The sequence below is a fragment of the Orcinus orca genome, chromosome 4 (genome assembly GCF_937001465.1).
Source record: "Orcinus orca chromosome 4, mOrcOrc1.1, whole genome shotgun sequence".
In the NCBI taxonomy this organism is placed as follows: Eukaryota; Metazoa; Chordata; class Mammalia; order Artiodactyla; family Delphinidae; genus Orcinus; species Orcinus orca.
In genome coordinates, this window is record NC_064562.1 from 27,368,579 (window position 1) to 27,388,591 (window position 20,013).

The following is a 20,013-nucleotide window of genomic DNA, read 5'->3' on the forward strand; positions in this document are numbered from 1 at the left end:
TCTCACTTCGAATTCAACTAGTTGTGATACTCCCCTCCCCCAGCCCTCCTTCAGCAATCCCAGTAGTGGCTGTTCTGTGCTTTTCAAGGAATTTTTCAGTCACTGACAGTCTGATACGATAGGATGACTGGGTCTGAGGATTACTTCGGCCACAAGGACCAGCAAACAAACAGCCAGCGGAAGGCAAACATCTTTTCGAAGGTGACGTAACAAGCCATTTACAGAAAGAACTTTAAAATAGCTCCTACTCTCAGACTTACCCAATTAAGTCACATTTTCTCTGTGACTTAACGGCTCCAGGCTCTACTCTTACTTCATAAATCACAACCACAAGCCTGGGAAAATGCTTCAAATTACACCAATCAATAAATTTTTATTGACTGTTTACAACTGGCCTCGTGCTATAGCAAGTGCTCTAAGAGCCAAGTGCCTAATGTGAGGCCTGAGCCATCCATGCTCTGACGCTATTTCAGGCCCCATAAACAACGCAGGCCCCTTCCCTTGTGGCAGCTCATTGCCAGCACCTGGCATTCAAGGCCCTCGCAATCTGGCCCAAGCTTACTTTTCCAGTTACTATTATTATTTTTCATTTTCCTCTACTCCTATTGTTCCACCAGGTCTTTGTGTGTGTGTGTGTTTGCATGTCTACATTTGCTTTACTATTTCTTCTTCCAAGAACTCCCTCTTTGCATCTGTGTTTGCTGAATAATTAGCTATTCTTTATGACTCACGTCAAATCCCATCTCCTCCATGGAGTCTTGTTCTACCACTCTCTTTGGGAGTGCCTTCTTCTTTGAATTGACTCCAGGTTGTGTTACTGTCGCACTAAGAGAACACTCAGTTACCAATGCATATATCTAGTCTATAAACTCATACAGGATCAAAATCATTATTTGTGCTATTCACTGTGGTAACTTTCTCCTCCCAAAGGCTTAAGTCATATCTGTTGAATGTATAATACTGGTGGAAGAAGTGAGGCTTTAAGAACAGGAAAGATGAACCAGGACATGGAGACGAATTTTGACATGGGGTCAGCCTAAGCAAGGGACAGAAATGAGAATGCTTGAGGTTCTTCCAGGGAACAGCAAAGATTTTACCTCAACCTAAAGCTTAGATGGTGTGAATGCTAGTAGTGGTTCACTTAGCCCCCCAAAATGAACCTCATTCTGCAGGCACTGGCTGACCATTGAAGGTCTCTGAACAGGAGACCTATTATCAGGACTCTGAGTTATTGGAAGCAGTATGAAGTACACAAGAAAAGCTCAGTCTGGAAATGAAGAATAACAGTAAGACATGCATGGCAATAGTCTAGGGAGAAAGAGGCAGCGAGAGCCTGAATTAGGGAACGGGCTTGGAGAGCACCGAGGTAGGATCAAGACGTTGAAAAAATAATAATGTGAAGGATTCCAGTCTGAGTAACTCCGTGGATGGCAGTTCCATTAAAAAATATGAGAGAAAGAGGAAGTACTGGGGAAAAAGATTAATTCCATTTTGAATATTTTGAGTTTAGTGCAGTGGAAAAAGCACGGGTGAGTGTGAGGTCTTGTTAAGACAGTCAGGTGAAGATATCCAAATGGTAAGTGATGTGCAGGGCCAGAGCTCCAGAACACAGTGCAGTGTAAGGTCTAGGCTTCATCAGCAGGAAGCTGAGAGCTCGAGCCAGCAGAACGGAGGAGGCTGCCTATGCACAAAGTGTGAATAATGAAACGAGGGCCAAGAACAGATCCTTTGGTAACTTCTACAACTTGAGGGTGGCAGGAGCAAGATACAACAGTCGGGAGACAGGAGACCAAGTAGAAGCATGTAGGGGCCTGGAAGCCAAGTAAAGAGCATGAGTCATCCATTAGGAAATTAACAACAAGAGATACCAGGTCACTTACCTCGTTGAAAAGATGAATGTTAAAAGCATAAAACTCAGCTGAATGGAACAGACTGAAGAAAAAACAAAAAGATTAAATCTAAATTAGCACTGTAAAATCAGTATCTGTAGCATACTTGCTGGTATGCTTCGTTTTATCTGAAACTTAGGGGAATTCAAATAGAAAAATAAACAAACGAATAAGTGAAACACACACACATTGCTAAACTGACAGAATCATTTAAACTACTGGGACTCAACTTGTTCTTTTTATTTTATTTTTTCCACGCCTCGCAGCATGCGGGATCTTAGTTCTCCAACCAGGGATCGAACCCGAGCTCCCTGCAGTGAAAGCGCACCTGGGCCCCCCCGCAGTGGAAGCGTAGAGTCTTAACCACTGGACTGCCAGGGAAGTCCCTCAACTTGTTCTTAGTGAAGATATCCTCAGATATAACCTATGATATTTGCTACTCAGGGTCACTCTAAAACCCTCTTTGATTTAAAGTTTGGTTATTTGTTCAATTTCGGAAGAGCTGGTTTGTACTATGAATAATAGCAAATAGCATAAATGTGGTAGCATATAACATATATTTTGGAATGACTCATGTTGATTTTAATAACAAAACATTCTTTGATATTATAATTACCAAAGTAGTCTTTGGTATTACTGGGTAAATAGAACAAAAGGTTAGTTTTGGACCCTAGCAGTTACTTGCATTTTATAGCCTGCTGCTTCTTAAAATGAAATGATATTACTTTGGGTATATTTTAATAGAAAACATTATGTAAATAGTCACATTTTAACCAATGCAGCCAATTACTATACTTAGAAAACGACAGTACCATAGATTATAAATCCTACTTTTAATTCACAATAAAGGGTAAGATTAGCTTCAAGTTACAATAAAATAAATTGGCAAAAAAGTGCTCAATCTAGCATTTGAATTTGACAAATATTATGGCTTCTTTCATCTGGCATCAACTATTGTAAATCAGACATAAAAAACACAGGAGATTATGTCATAAGTGCATAACTGATGTCTTTCTAAAGAACAGATACATACGATAAAGTCACTGAGTCCGTACATGCAACACAAAAGGAAGTATTCTTTTCTAAGCAAATGAATATTGGCAATGAATTTAGGGACCACAGATGGCTTTGCTTTGCCATTGAGGAAGCTGAGGAGATAGCAAGGGTATCCCACCTTCCAACTTACTTATGAACAGTATGAGAATGAGACTGAATCTATCCAGGTCGATATCTGGGTTCGAGAACGTGTCACAGAAGGTTGTGTAGATTATCACGAGGAGCACGCTGCTGCTGACAGCACCAAAAGGAGGCTTCTTTCTTTCAAGCCAGTCCTTGATGTATCTTCGGACAATCTGAAACACAGAGACCAACAGTTTGCCTCTTTTCAGATGTGGAGGGAGTTGAATTGGGCATTGCAAAGTGATTCTGACAGCAGAAAGACATAAAGGAAAGAGAATAATTTGGAGGATGGCCATAGGGGATTTCAAAGCTTCCCTGCCACACCACTCTTCTCCTGGGGAATTTAACATTTGTAGTGCAACTTCCACTGGTGTCCATAAGGACAGTATATTTTCCACTGCATTCAAATCCATCCTTAATCATGCCAAATGCTCTTTGCTAGCTGTCACTGAGACATGCCCATTAAGCCTCCCCAAAGTTTATCTCTTCTGCTGATCCTAATGGATGTGTGTAATTATCACAGTCCCCTTTGCCTCGATGGACAATTCCAAGTGCAACTTTGGGAATCTTAACAGTCTGACATCTTCAAGAATTTCAAGACAGTAGATAATCGAAAATGATCCATGGAACATATTAATATTTAAAATGCTAGCAATGCACCAGAAGTTTTTAATTAAATTATAACTCATGCTTGAAAAGCAAAAGTGCATGTGTTGTGGGAGTTTAAATAATTCAGACTCTGAATATCTAGAGTTTTTGTGAATCCAAAGACAAATGCCATTTGCATGCTTTTAGAATTCCAGAATTAACACTTAAAAATGAATAAACCTGTCCTAACTTTCCTACAAAAGAATGAGTGAAATATGAAGTTATATGGCAATCCTCTCATATTTTAAAATCAAGTCAGATATTTCAAATAAGGACAGCCTGAACATTGGCGATAACTTTAAGTCTGGATATAAAAGTGAACCACTCTATTTAAAACCTTTGGCTTTTGGAAGAAGCTGAACAAACCCGATAATGAAGACTAGAGTTGAGAGACATTAAGTTTTGAGTCACTCATTATCCTGCATAATTGAACATGAGATTTCACAACAGGCTGAATTACCATGATCCATTAGCAATAATGAGGTCAGGGAACTTCTCCTGACAAGGCTGATGGGGTTCTGTCATCTTCCACTCTGTCACTAAAAAGGCTTAATTCGCAATGAGGCATGCCTTCACAGATACTCAAGAATAAATAAACGACTCTCCAGAGAACCTGTGAACAAACGGCTATTGGATCGATCTCCTCCGATCTCAAGTGCTCAGTAAGTAAAACAAGTGTTGAAAAAGGGTGTCCTGGCAGAAAGCTGACCAGTTGGTATGAAGTATAGGTGCAGCATCTTGAAGGTTGGGTGGGGCGGGAGGAGAACGAGGGTTTTATAGAGAGAGATAAATAGTGGTTCAATATTTTGAAAAAGTAGACCTTGTAATTAAAGTTACAGGTGAATTTATAAAAAATCATGTTTTGTTTTTGCACAAGTGATCCAAAACCACAGTAACTTATCTAGTGTTCATTTCTTTCTTCAAAGTTTCAATGTAGTGACGTAGAGAGAAATAAGAGTAGTTCTGTCACACAGTATTATGGACTGATGTATCAGCACACAAATTTTGGTACCTAAGGGACCCAGATAGTCCCATGTTCAGATATGTCACCATGGGGGTAGCTGCTTAATAGAAGGCTACAGAGACTTCACTTAAAAGGTCATTTCATAATCTGTTGTTTCTGGTAGCATAAAGCTGGTAATTGGTCCAATTCAGTGCAACCCAACTTCTTCAGGAAATAAAATAAATGGAAATTACACAGAGTTATTGAAATTGATACTGTCCTCCAATTTTGTTTTAATATATAATGGTTAAAAACACAGAAGTCCTCTCTTTGCAATAGGTTATAGAATGTATGATCCCAATTCCAAAAGTATTGGGTTGGCCAAAAAGTGCCTTCGGTTTTTAAGTAAAAATAAAAGACACATTTTTCATTTTCAAAGAACTTTATCGAAAAACATATTCACCCTTTTGTTCCACTACCTTCTGCCATTTTTCAGGCAACTTCATAATTCCATCTTCCCAAAACTTTTTATCTTTTTGAGCAAAGAACTGTTCCACGTGCCTTCTACAGTCTTCCAGGGAATTGAAATTTTTTCCATTAAGAGAACTTTGTAAGGACAGAAATAAATGGAAATCTGAAGGTGCAATGTCTGGTGAATACGACAGTTGAATCAGAACTTCCCAGCCAAGCTGTAACAGTTTTTGCCTGGTCATTGAAGAAACATATGGTCTTGCATTATCCTGTTGGAGGATTATGCATTTTCTGTTGACTAATTCTGGATGCTTTTCGTCAAGTGCTGCTTTCAGTTGGTCTAACTGGGAGCAGTACTTGTTGGAATTAATCGCTCAGTTTTCCAGAAGGAGCTCATAATAGAGGACTCCCTTCCAATCCCACCATATACACAACATCACCTTCTTTGATTGAATACCGGCCTTTGGTGTGCTTGGTGGTGGTTCATTTCGCTTGCCCCATGATCTCTTCCGTTCCACATTATTGTACAGTATCCACTTTTCATCGCCCCTCACGATTTGTTTCAAAAACGGAATGTTTTCACTACGTTTCAGTAGAGAATTGCATGCGGAAATACGGTCAAGAAGGTTTTTTTCGCTTAACTTATGTTGAACACAAACATCAAAGCAATGGACATAACCAAGCTGGTGCAAATGATTTTCAGTGCTTGATTTGGATATTTTGAGTATGTTGGCTATCTCCCACGTGGTATAACATTGACTGTTCTCAATTAATATCTCGACTTGATCGCTATCAACTTCAACTGGTGTACCTGACCATGGGGCATCATCCAGTGAGAAATCTCCAGCGCAAAACTTCGCAGACCACTTTTGACATGCTCGGTCAGTCACAGCACCTTCTCCATACGCTGCACAAATCTTTGTGTTTCAATTGCATTTTTACCTTTCTTGAAATAATAAAGCATAATATGCTGAAAATATTGCTTTTTCTCTTCCATCTTCAATATTAAAATGGCTACACAAAAGTTCACCAATTTTGATGTCTTTTTTTTTAAATGCACGCTGATATGACAGCTGTCACATACAATCTAACAAAATTGTTTCGAATGAAGTTAAAGACAACTAAGTGCTACTAGAGCCGTCTTACAGAAAAAACCGAATGAACCTTTTGGCCCACCCAATAAAAGCGTCTTCTTCCACTACCATCGAGCCCTCTGACAAAATAAACAAATAAATATGAATGAGGTGTAACTCGAAAGTCAAAGCCATTTTAAAAACCAAGACAAATCTGTAATCATCAATCCACTTTAGAAGCTGTGATTTGACTTAGTCAACCTTATTACCTCTTTCTTCATTACAAAGTACTCAAAGCCTCATAGTATATTAGGATTCTTTCAATAGGCAAGAAACACGGGCTCCAAATCCTGCGTCCTCCTAGCCAAAATGACTTTCTTCTAAACTCTAGCTCACAGAAACGCAAGCATTCAAAATTAAATGACTTTTTTGCTTTTCCCTGTGGAGAGAGAAGGGGAAAAAAATCCTCCTCAGGAAACTTTTTATTTTATTGTCTCACCTTCTACATTTTCATTTTCTTTTTTTTAAATTAAGCACAAGGAAAGGTTAAAGGGAAACTAAAATTCGAATCCCTGTACTTCTAATAAGCTGAGTGACATGTCAATTACTGCATGACCTCCAAGCTGAACCCCTGGAAAAATAACACATCTTAGGTGAAGAAGGTTGATATGCAGAAGTAAGTGAGAACTGTAACAGCCATCATTTTGTTTTCTTCATTTTCTTTTTCGGGGTATTTTCTTATGTTTTTCTTTCTACTCTGTCTCTATACTTATAAACTGATTTTTGAGTGGGGATATACAATGGATAATTTTTCATGTTAAGTCTGAATTTTAAAATTTCTTCAGGTGCCTTCAATTTTTTTAAGATTATTTTTTTCATTTGTTTTTATTTAAAAACACTTTTTAAACTTTAATACAATTTTTAAAGGTTGCTTTCCATCTACAGTTATTACAAAATATTGACTCTATTCCCCGTATTGTACAATACATCCTTGAGCCCATCTTACAGCCAGCAGCTTGCACCTCCCCCTCCCCTCCCCTATATTACCCCTCCCCCCTCCCCACTGGTAACCACTTGTTTGTTGTGTGTATCTGTGAGTCTGCTTCTTTCTTGTTATCTTCAATTTTTATCCCCATTCCACTGAATCCATACATTTTCATAAGCTGCTTTGTTTCTTCATGAATATTCTGTTGAAATGTATAGTAAGGGATATGATATCAAATCCAATTATGTAACGCTTATTAAATATTGAGTAGATTCAAAATAATATCTGTACACTTTCTAAAAAAGTAGAAACAATAATAATAGATGAATACAAGATGCACCCGTCATCTACTGCACTTTTCAAAAATTCTTTCCCTCTATTTACTTCCATTCTCAGGAGCGAGGTCGTGCAGATATTATCCTGCTCAGTTTACAGCTGTAAACAAGGGCATAGAGACCCCAAACAGCTTGAATAAATGTTAAAAAGCTAGTCAGGTGGATGAGCAGGACTCTGACCTCTATTTCCTGAGGGAATAATAGCGTAGAGGTTCAAGGTACAGACTTTGGAGCTTCTTACTTTGTCATCTTGGGCAAATTCCTTAACTTCCCTATGCCTCATCTCTAAAATGGATATAATAGTAGTTGTAGTGAGGACTAAGTAATTAAATAAATATAAAATTCTTTAGAACCAGGGACTGTACGTGGTAAATAATGGCTCTTCTTATTTCCAAGTACCAGTTTGGTGATGTTTCTCTCACAACACTGTTCAGCAATACATCCCAATGCATAATGTAAAAGTCACTGTTCTCTCAAAGCAATTCAAGTGAAGCAATGAAAACCGTTCATAACTAATTTTATAAATGCAAAATTTTACTAGCATTAATAACATTAACTGCAGCTTTAGCTGGGTATTATTTAATACAAAAAGCCAATCTCAAACTGTGAAACAAATCACTAATGAAAGACTAGAGAATGTACAAATGATAAATTATATGGTGTTTTTTTACTATTAATTTATTGAAAGAAAAGTGGGGTTTAGCGTGCTGTTTTAAAAAATAGTTTTCAAAGGTGCTGGAAATTCAATTTCATTTACATTTATTCATAAATCTCTCAAATTTAATGCATAAAATAAGTATGTGTCACAAGCACTTAGATATATTGAAGGCTTTATCGGAAGAGAAGAAATATTACAATAACAGACATTTTATCTCTTTCTAGAATTGACAGAAGCAACAATCTCCCAGCCATCTATGGAAAGACTGATCTTATCTCACAGAGTCACAGCATCTTCGAGCTGGAAGATATACTCCTCATCCTACAAATGAGGTAAGTGAGGCCTAGAAGTCGTGTGTATAGCCAAGCAGTGGCAAAGACCAAACTGCACCTCACGTCACATCACAGTCAGTCAATAATGATTTCAACCCCAAAGAAGTATTGTTTGGAGAAAACACACACAAAAAAAGAAAATAAAATCCACTCTCAGAAATATAAATAAAAAATGGAATGATGAAGTTTTATCATCACTAAAAGATTATGGAAAATATTTTCAACTCACCCTTCCTGGTCTTTTTCTTCTCCCTCTAGTTCCCATTGTTTATTTAAAAGGTAACAATAAAATCTCATTTAAAGATGCATATAAAAGTCTACAGAGATGTTTATTTTCACAGTGTGGCACTGTAACTATAATGTGGTTACAGTGGAGAAATGAGGCTACGTTGCCAGGAATCTAATTCCTCTGAAGTAAATAGTACACTGAGCACTTCTAATGAGGGCTTCAAAGATTGCGTCACAAAAGTTAGGTCTGTCAATCAATTACAAATGAGCAGAGATAAAAGAGCGGACAAGGTCCCTGGTCTCATGGAGCTCATGTTTGAGGAGATAAATAAAAAGCAAAACAACAAATAAATGAGAAGCAGATAATGATTCATACCAAATAGAGGTTTAAACTGGATAATACATGAGTGATTGAGTGGGTAGCCTCTGGAGGAAGGGCGAGGAAAGGTCTTTCTGCGGAGGTGACAGGTGAGAGGGTGTTCCAAACAGAAGTACCAGCCAGTGCAAAGGTTCTAAGGCAGCATCAAGGCTGGCTGCTTTCAGAAAATAGAAGCAAAGTCCATGAGACCCAAGGGTAATGGGCAAGTGGGAGAGTGTTAGGGGAAGTAAAAGGGACTTGAAAATAGAGGACAGGGTGAAATAATCCTGTGAGGAAGCAGAGTAAGATATCTGCAAAGTACTGAATAACATTTTAAATTTGGGGTCATGAATTTAAAACAAGATGAGAACCAATCATATGGTTCTCTCTAGTGAAGCTGGAGACCTAGGGAAAACGGCTGCTGGGGGTACTGAGGGGATAGGTTCAAAGTTTTCTTCAGCCAATGTTTTTATACAGTTGACACCCAACTACTGAGTATGCTATTAAATATACTTATGATAGAGTTTCCGCTTCCTGGAAGCTCACGGGTCCATTACTGTCTCTCCTGATAAATATGACGGGTGAAGTATGATGGGAGAACTGGAGTTTACTCTAGGCCCAGGGAGTCAGAGCACATCAGAGGGCATCTCTGTCTTGAGTCTTTAGAAATGAAGAGAAGTTTGCTGGCAGAAACGATGGCAACAACGAGATAAAAGGCATGGAGCCGTGAAGGGGCACGGTCGGGTGAGGGGGTAGTGGGCACACCGCATGGCAGAAGAGGAGCCTGTGTGAAGGGGATGGTGGGAGGGGACAGGCTGGGGTCAAACTGTGAGGGGCTTTGCGGGCCACACGAGGAGTGGGCGACAGGGAACTGGGAGGGAAGATTCTAAGGAGAGGAATAACATAATCTGGTTTGTTCTTTAGGACTGCCCTGGAGTGGTGAACACATTAGATGGGGACTGGAAGAGATGCCCAGCAGAGAGACAGGGTTGGGAGGTGCAGTAATTTAGACAAGAGATGGTGAAGGTGTGGCACCCTCTCTGGCACGCACGAGGCTGCAGATGCCAGAGCTGGAAGATTTTGGAGGCAGAAATGGTGACATTTAGTGCCTGCCTGGATGTGAGGGAGTAAGGACGTTAGGCGGCAGTGTGGCTTCTAGGGGGAGAGACCAGGGGTGTGACTGTTAATTCCCAAGACTAGAATATAAGAGGTAGATGCAAACACATCTACCTTTAAGTGGTTGCAAACATAAAGGTTTCCTCTTTGAAAAAAGCCACGAGGGTACTTTGGTACTAGAGAACTTTTTAAGAACCAGCCCTCTTGCTTTTTGACTACCTTTACTGCTTTATAATTTACTGTAATACTTTACTACTGGGCACGCAAGCTATCTAACAATTCATTATTCTCTCTGGATAAATAGTCTTAATTACATAAATAATATAACACTATATATTTAAAAAATCCATTGAATAGTGTAGACAACATTTTTTTGTCCATATAATTGAAGACAAACATTTATTATTAAGAGAGATTGTTTCTGAGATCCATTAAGAGAAGAATGTGTGAGCCCCGAGTTATTATATGGAATTCATTTCAGAACCAAGAGAATAAGCGTGGGTTTAAACTAATACTGTCCAGAGCTGAGCAGGGCAGGCAGGTTCCTCTCTAAGACACAGCATTTCCCTAAGTGATCGCAGACCTCTCACGCATTCACTCCCTCTCTCCCTCACCCAACACGTATTTATTGGGTGCCTATGTAATGGCAAACAAAGCAAATGTGGTTCCTGTACTCATAAAGCTCACCGTCTAATGAGGGAGACCAACTGTTAACAAGCAAACAAAAGATAAGTATATATTGTGACAAGGGCCAAGAAAGGACTCAAACAAGGTGCCACAATAAAGAGTAAAAGGGAAACATACTTCAGGTAGGTGGTCCAAAGAAGGTATGAATTAAAGAGCCCAATGAGCAATGAGTTGCAGTGGGAGGGTGGGTAGAAAGACATTCTAAACAGAAAAATTAAGCAGTAATTGAGAAAAAGCCAAGGCTAGAGTTTAGGAAATGGGCAAAGAGTTAGAGAGGTAGACGCCATAAGATTTATTCAGAATACCTGTTATGTGAGCAGCACTGTGGGAATATTTTTTCAAGGATTATCCTGTATTTAATTAAATGGTATTCTCTGAGTGCTTTTAAACCCTCCCCCTTTACTGTAAGTTTAGACCCTTTCCTAAAACTAAAATTAAAAAAAAAAATAGCGCATGTATAGTGGATGCTGTGTTGTGCCCCCCAGACCCATCTCTTCAGGAATGAGATGCTTATTCCCATATCTGCAGGGCATGTTGATTGACTGAAAGATCTCAGTTGACTTCCTCTTTGGGAACTGCTGCTAAGAGAGCAGACTCACCCAAGGACATACCGCGGAGGGGCAAGGAAGCCAGCATCTGATGACTGCTCAGCACAAGAGGAGAGAAACCAGGCACGCGTGTCTTAGGCAGGACAACTCTGAGGGGTTGGTCCAGCTAAAGCTGTGGCCCCTTCACCCCCGTCCTACTTGTCCCACTCTCCCAGGTGTTGATCCCAAGGGTTCTCCCCCATTCAGCTTCCTGCATGGAAACCTCTGTCTCAGAGTTGATTTCCCAGAAAACCTAAGACAGCATGTAAATATTACATGTCTATACACACACCAATTTTTATTGTTAGTGCCTCAAAGAGTTGCTTCCTGTTTCGTATCTACAGGGAATTTGAAAATGATGATGAAACTATAGAGCACTTACCTGTATCAAGTTCTATGAGGACAAAAACTTTACATGCATCCTATTTCATTTGATGCTCACAACAACCCTTCAAGACAGGTCCCATTATTACACAGTTTGATAAATTATGAACCTGGAGCTAAGGAGATTAAACGACTTGCCCAAGGTCACACAGCAAATAAAAGGCAGAACTAAGAGCTAGAGTCTAGTTGCTCTTAACCCAACATCTGTGCTCTTCGCCATCCTAATGTACTCTTTTTCTAAGACTCACTCACTTTAGGAGTACATTAAACTCTGTACGCTGTTACTGTGCCTACCTATGATGAAAACAACAATGACAACCTTGTTTTTGAATCTGTATGCTCATAACTGAATTATATGCTCATCATCAGCCTGTTATAAGAAGTTAGGAATTTCTTCTGCGAGTCTAATTCAGTAAGAATGATAAGGGAAACTAAACTTTCTAAGGTCTAATTTTAAGAGCTAATAGAATTAAATGTTTATTTTATCAACTACAGGGTCACAAATATGATCACTGCTATCGGAGGAGCCTAAGAATAAGAAGAAGCCAGTCAAATGCAGATGGTTGTCCCCCAAATGGTCACAGTTGCTGAGACCTTATCAGAAATCAAGGTAATGATCTGCTAGACGTTTCCAAGCTAGCTACATAGCTACAAAGAAGGGAAGATACATTTTAAACATCAAGATAGTGTGCTGGTGTCCCTATATATAGCTATCTGTAAAGCAGATTGATGTTAATTAAAAAAATAAAAAGATGAGACCTTTGTGGCTGAGGAAACCTTCTGTTGGACAGTCTTAGATTTTCATTTAACCATCTCTTCCTCTATCTTTTCTCTCGATTGTCCTGACATTACATAAGAATTCACAATTTGATCTATAAAGAAAAGAGCAGAGAGAACTGGAGACCTTACCTGTCCAATAATGAGGGGAACCACAACAGTCATAAAAAGCTGAGAAAAAATAGATGTAAAAGGCACAGAAGAGGAGGAGTGAAGCTGTAAAACAAGAATACGAGGAGTTAGAATCACTTTAAATCCGTTCTCAATACCGCTGTTAACTAGTGTAATAAATGAATTCTCTGACATGCACAAAAACTTGGTAGCTATATACAAGGAGCAAGTGAAGTTACTTTTATTTTTGAAATTTAGCACGAAATAGACTGAGTAGTTTAATATATAATTTTTATTGGGAGACTAAGATTGAAGAAAAATAACTATTGTTTTGCAATTAACTTAAATTTCTTCTTATTAAATACATTTCTGAATTGTAAAGCCATTCTGTGTTCATACTGTCTGTACTTATATGGCATATTTCACCTGTAATCATAGTTAACGTGATTTCTATTTCACCCATCTGCAGATACCTAAAACAAACGTGTCTCATTATTTTATTAACGAGATAATATTTGTATTTATGTAAACGAAAGTTTCTAACTTTCCTACTCCTCCAAAACAAAGGCAATGATTCTCATACCCTTTAAAATTCATTCTTAAACAAAATCTTGGAAATGGGAAATCCTGAAATGGAACTTATTTTTCAACTGAAAATTTCAATATACCGCTCCTAAATTTGTATGTCTTAACGTTGCTCAGAATTCCCGTTTTGCCTCTGTCCTCAGTTTTTGATTCTTTCTTTGCTAATGATTGCCGTCTCAGCTTCATAAAGATGCCAGCAGCATCAGGCAGTGTTTCTCTGTGAACACATCAACACTCACATTAACCTCAACTACCAAGACCTGCTGTCTTCCTATTAACTTTCTAATGTTTTTTTCAAAATCTCCTTTCTGGACAAACAGTAGCCTGTTCCACAGTTGTTTATCCCTTTCATGAGTCCTTTCTGCAAACAGGTTCTCCCAAGCCATCAGTGACGATCCCCCCTGGCCCTTGGAAGTTACTTTCGCCTTCCCCTGCAGACCACACCTCAGTTTTCATATTTACCTAAGTTTAGTTAAACTTGGAAATATCTTTTGGAAAGTAATTTTTGTGAAAGATGCGGAGACGGTAATGATGGAGGGCAGAGAATATTAAATAAAACATATCAAATATTTAGATAAGTGAAGTCCATAGCTCAGAATGAAGTGATGTGGGACCAGTGTTTTCACTGATTTCTGTGTGAACTGGCTTACCGAAATCTTTTCTATGCCCTGGTCTATTTTATAAAACTCTGTCCCCCATCCTCGGCCCCAATCTATACGCACTCAGAAGGTCAAGAATGTATGCCCTGTCCATCAGTGGCCTGCATCCACTTAATACTGCCTTCAACACTGACCACTGGCTGTCAGTTTCACCCACAAAAAGTGTCGCCTCTAGCCTTTTCCTCCAGAACAAATATAAACGAAAGAAATACAAGCAGAAAAAACGAAACTGGTGAAGAACACACAGGATTTGTGGTGTGTTAAATGTTACATGGCTGTTAGATATTTCTTTTTAGTCAAAACCAAAGTATTAAAAGCTAATGATTAGAGCAACGATGTCGTTGAAGTGCAAGGTATTTAACAAATATATTCTCTCCACAAATATTAACCCTAAGGATGCTCCTGGGGCAAGGACTGAAATAAGGAAAAATATATTTTACAAAGAAACTGAGACACTGGATAATTAGAAAAATAAACTTTAAAGAACAAAGTTTTCAAGTTCAGAAACATTCAACTCAATGCTCTATCCATAGGGTTCACAATGTTTGAAGAGAGGCAGCAGGGTTCGAGGTGATAACCCTCAAGGAAAAAGTCTCAACTCTTGCCTGAAATCTCATGGGTGATCTCACACATCTCTGTTTCTCTTTTTATCTCAACTTTATTAAGTTATTTAATGTATTTTTTAAACGTTTTCATGAATAATCATATGAAGCTATATTCCCTCTGTCAGCCGAGTGCTTATCCCAGGAACTGGCACAGAGAATATGTATGCAGAAAGGATGAACCTGTGCAGAATGAACAGATGAACTAATTTGTAAACATGGGATGCTAAAAGGAGACAAACTCTTATCCAAAATCATATCCCTGTTTTTTCTAAAAAAAAAAACACACAAAACTTAAGTATATCTAAAAATCTCTTACTATCATGTAGCATTACAAAATCAGTTGGTATTATTCTTTTCACTGCTTGTTTATCACGAGTAACAAAACGAATTCGAACGTGCACCTAGAAACTAAGGGCATCTATTCATGATAAAAACCAAGGGAAGAAAGGACCAGCTCACACGCACGTGTGCCTGTGTAAAACAACAGAGCGAGCCTGGTGGTGCATGTTACCTCCCTCAGTTCTCCTCCACCCCCTCCTTAGCTCCTTAATGCTGCTCTGGAAGGGAAGACCTAAAACTGATAGAATCCTAACCTGCAAGAGACTTGTAGTCCCATTAGCTCTTTTTAAAGATTGAAAACTGAGGTCCAGAGAGAAGCAGCTTGTAATGAACACTTCGAAGACCTGTGTTATGAGGTGCAGTTGGCAGTGCTCCTCAAACACATGCAAGCAACTCTTCAGCCAGATCTGCTCTGTGATAGAAGCCAGATGCACAGTGGGAAGGCTGGTTAGTTTAACCATAAAGTATTACTGCAGAGCAGTAAACTCAGATCAAATGGACAGAAGAGTTAAAATGTGATTTCGTGTATTGAGTCCATGTTGGGGGTTCTTTTTAATCCTAATTCAAGCTAAAAGGGAAGTAGAGGAAAACCCATTTCAACTTTGGTGTTGAAGAATATTCTGTGTTTCACTTTCTAGATCCATCACGTAATAGACCACCTGCATGTTCAGTGTTTGGGAGCCTCTTGTTCCTAGAAGACAGTGGAAAAGGCTATGGGGTGAGGGGGAGGGTGGGTGGTTGTCCATGATCCCCAAGGTCCCTTTGTCCTTGAAAACACCCATGATCTCTGATCCACTTGATTAGGAGCACAGGTTAGAGCAGCCCTCCTCTGCGGCTTTGTCAGATCAGAGGCCAGAGCAAGCTAGCCAGGGATGTAGGTAACTGGGTACACGAAACCAGACTAAGTACGGTGGAGATGTTGGGGAGGAAGTCCTGCAGGGTGGCTTCCTTAGAAGTGGCTCTGAAAGGAAGGAAATCTCAGTCCTGGGGTCTAACTTGGCATAAGTCCTTTCTTTTGAATCGGCCACCAGACCTGTCGCTGTGGTCAGTTTGAAGATGCAGAGGTCCCCTTGGGGAGGTTCCTGACACTATGAAGTACGCCCTGGCATCCAGAAGAAAGAAGAGTGAGCATCTGCATTTGAGAGTATGACTAGAAGATTACAAGACCCAATCACTTTGCATGCAGAGTTGATTTTGACTAAAGCAGAAGGAAATACGCTGCCCGGGCTATTTGTTTCTTCACATTTTAATGAGGAGCCTCATGTGGTTTCTATTTCAGAGACCAATGTGTTTGGTCTCTGAAGCATCAATTATTGAAGCATCAATAATTTGCACGTTTGGATAAAGTTGCAGGTTCAGCATAAGCTTGTGTCAAGCAAGTGCTCTGGGCTTCGCTGAGCCACCCGGCGGGTTTAAAGGTCCTACGTCTCACATTGCCAACCCGTGCTTTAAGATATCGCATGTGAAATAAACAATCCAGGCATTGGCTAATCTCTTTCAGGAATATAGTGCTTTAAAGCAGAGAACTCACAATTAGGTTTATTTGTTTTAATCTCATGCTGCGAAGAAACGTTTCAGTGAAAATTAAATATGTGGGAATTTAAGACCTTTGTGTTCAATCATTCAAATGGTAACTGGTGCCTCCTGTGGGCCAGAGGCATGTTCTCAGCCCCAGGGATCCAACAGTGAACAAAAAACCAACCAACCCCCCCCCCACCCCCCGCTCCAAGAGCTGCTTTTTCAAAGTTGGGGTCTGCGTGTGGGTCCACCCATCACCAAGTGCACACTCCTTTCTTTCCCCTGCTTATAACTGGAAAAGTTCTAGTCTTTTCCTAAGAATTATTTCAAGCATCACTTCTTTGGGGATTATTTCCAAACCCTCCTCCCCAAATGCGGACTCGGCCACCCCCTCTTTTGTGGCTCTGTGTTGCCACTGTACCGGTCAGAATCCTTGGTTGTTCTTGTTTACACATCTGCCTCTCCCAGTAGACTGTATGTTCCTGAAGGTCAGGGACGCGGTCCTTTTCATGTTTATGTTCCGGGTGCCCAGCAGAGTGACTACGTTCTACATCTAGGGTGGTGGTTCTCAAACGTTAACATACCAGACACACCTGGAGGGCTTGTGGGAACACCTGTTCCTTGGTGCCACCTTCAGAGTTTCTGATTCGTGACACCTAGCAGGAAGGACGAGGGGAGGAAGGGGAGAATTTGCACTTCTAACCAGGCCCCAGGTGATGCTGCTGCTACTGCTGGGCTGGGGTTTACCTTTGAGAACCACGGAGTTAGTACACAGTATGTGCTCCAGAATGTGTGTTCACCTAATGAATGGCCACAACACATAGGTAGAAAGAGAGGCTTGACAATGTTTTTTCTTCTTTCCATCCTTCCAGCTTTTGGTAAGTTACAGAGTCCTGCTGAATTCACAGCCCCAAGAAAGGACCAGGAGTCTCCCACCCAATTGTCTCCTATAATTACAGTTATGGTAACATTTATTGTGCACTGCTCTGAATGCCTAATGTGTTGAATGATTTAATACAGCGACCCCTTGAGGTGGGTCTCATTAGCACCCCCATTTTCATATGAGGAAACCGTGGCACAGAACACTTGAACAGCCTGGACATGGTCACCGTACCTAGAAAGTGACGGAGCCGGGAACTCAACCCAGAAGGCTGTCTCCACAGCCCTCACACTTATCCTTACATTCCACCGCACATTAACAACAGAAGGGACAGAGCGGTGAGATGGGGAAGGGGGCAGGAGTGGAGGCCAAAGCTGGCCTCCCCTTATCTTGTCCATGTGAGAGAAAGAGAAGAGCGTCTGTGTGTCTGTATGTGTGTTTTGTGAGGGCTGCAAGGAGATGGGGAACTGGAGGGCAGAAGCAAAAAGACAGAGGGAGGGCTTCCCTGGTGGCACAGTGGTTGAGAGTCCACCTGCCGATGCAGGGGATGTGGGTTCGTGCCCCAGTCCGGGAAGATCCCACATGCCGCGGAGTGGCTGGGCCCGTGAGCCATGGCCGCTGAGCCCGCGCGTCCGGAGCCTGTGCTCCGCGACGGGAGAGGCCACAACAGTGAGAGGCCCGCGTACCGCAAAAAAAAAAAAAAAAAAGAGGGGAAAAAAGAAGAAAAGGGGATGGGAGGAAACTGGATAAGCAGTGGATGACGGTGCAGCCTTTCTCACCTGGGTTTCTGGATTTGAACCACAGGACACCGAAGATTATTTGAGTAACTCTTTTCTTAACTCCCTCAAGGATGGTGCATCACTAGTACCAGGGTAGATGTGTCAGAAGGAAGTTAATCCAGTACATACAAGGCCTGCTGTAGAGCATCAGGATTTAATTTTCTAACCTGGCAGAGAAAGGCTGAGTCAAACGAAGCAAGATTGGCTGCTATCGATCCATTCAACTTAGAAATTGTTTGATTTGGAAAGAATCTGGGGGCGTCCAGTCAGTGAAATTTTACAGGGCCAGACTAAGCAGACTCAGAAAGACAAATAAGTAAATTCTTGATGAAGACACATTGACCGTCTGTAAATCACAGTTATCAGCCTACAGTTAGAAAACAGATGGTGCGTTTTAAATCACTCCTGTAAGCGAGCTGACCTGTAAATCGTCATTAACGCACCAGGTCCTCACTTGCTCTCTGTGTAATCAGCCTTTTATCTCCTACCAGGGAAATCCATTAGCCACAGGCGCTGCAACTATTTGTGTCCCTTCTCAGCTATTAAAACATTATTGTATTATATAATTCACCCTTGATGACTGGTCTTTGCTTTCATGAGTCCCACATTCAGAGAAACATAAGAATAGATATTTATAGTTTATACTGTAGAGTAGAGAATGTTAAATCTCCTTTGCGAGGAAATCAGGAAGAAGCCACTTCAGACCTATATAGAAAGCAGGATGAGCTCCCTTCCGGCCCAGTTCTGGCCCCTCACCTATGTTACCCAGAGCCCAGCCCCAGGCGAGGGAAAGAAGGAGGGGACTTGCTTACTATTGGATCTAACTTTCTTGTACCCACACACAGACATTATGGATGTTCATAAATACTATCCCCTTCCCGTCACAAAGACAAGGCATTCAGACGTAAGAAGGGAGAGTGTCCCTAGGCCTTGATCCCCTGAGCCCTTCTACAGTCCCGTCTTTCTCCAGAATCTATAGTCCAGTCTGTCTTTCATTCCATGCGAACTGAACTGATTACTTACACAAAATCAATGACTCAAAGGTATACCAGGCTGACAGGCTCAGTGGAAAAATGACTGTCATTTTTATGAAAATTAAGAATATGGTTGTTAAAAAGCCACACTGATTTGGCTGCGTGTATCAAACTAGAGGTGGGTTACGGCATGGAATGTGTATAGGTAGTTGAGGAAATGATCCCTTTTATTTATTATTTATATATCTAGATGCATGGTATTTTTCCTTCTCTGAGCAACAAAGAACAAAATAGGTTTTAAATGATTTTTTTAAAGATTAAAAAATATGTAAAACATTTCTTTTTGTTATCTGCTAATTTAAAACGTAAGATGAAAAGATTACCTTCCAATAACTGATGGAAACGACGTACAATTGTAAGTTCTGTTTATTCAAACAACACAAGAATCGTAGTGAAATGTGCCCAAATGAACTGTAAATCAGCTTATCGCCCGCAGAGGAAAGCTGTGTGAAGATGGGCTTCCAGGACACGGCTGGCTAGAGGCAGAGATACGCAGAGGCATCTAGAAACAAGCTTTGTCCGTTATTCCATGACCACAGGATTCAGTCTTGTCGATCCTGAGTTTGGTTCAGGAACCACAGAACCTGCTGTTGCTAATTGTCCCTTAAGGAGACAAAGTTTTAAGTTCCTCCAGAAGAGGGACCAACAGGCAAGGGTGGTGTAAGGAAGCAGTGTCCTTCTCACTTCAGCCAGATCATAACTGCTTGGGGAGCAGCTGCTGGTGTTGGAGGGGGACCAAGGTGCAGGGAGAAGCCTGGCTAGGACAGCGCTGCACCTGAGCGCATCCCTTCAGATAAGTCCGCCAAGTCCCAGAGCAGCAGTGGACTTGGCCTCTCTGGGTCAATGGTCCTTG

At 40.6% G+C, this 20,013-nt stretch overlaps 1 protein-coding gene and 1 long non-coding RNA gene across 7 annotated transcripts in view; one reads left to right on the forward strand and one right to left on the reverse strand.

Moving 5' to 3' along the window:
- Positions 1 to 20,013, reverse strand: part of SLC10A7 (solute carrier family 10 member 7) — a 251,725-nt gene that overhangs the window by 46,598 nt on the left and 185,114 nt on the right. For 3 of the 6 annotated variants that reach the window (XM_033402782.2, XM_033402792.2, XM_004263613.3), the window contains 3 exons: positions 12,783 to 12,866; positions 3,076 to 3,241; positions 1,881 to 1,932 (listed from right to left, as the gene is read on the reverse strand). In XM_033402782.2, the coding sequence (XP_033258673.1) occupies positions 1,881 to 1,932; positions 3,076 to 3,241; positions 12,783 to 12,866 (302 nt within the window). The remainder of the gene's footprint in view (positions 1 to 1,880; positions 1,933 to 3,075; positions 3,242 to 12,782; positions 12,867 to 20,013) is intronic. The other 3 variants (XM_049708816.1, XM_049708817.1, XM_033402797.2) reach the window with 1 other exon arrangement.
- Positions 1 to 20,013, forward strand: part of LOC125964180 (uncharacterized) — a 672,498-nt gene that overhangs the window by 22,386 nt on the left and 630,099 nt on the right. The window lies entirely within an intron of this gene.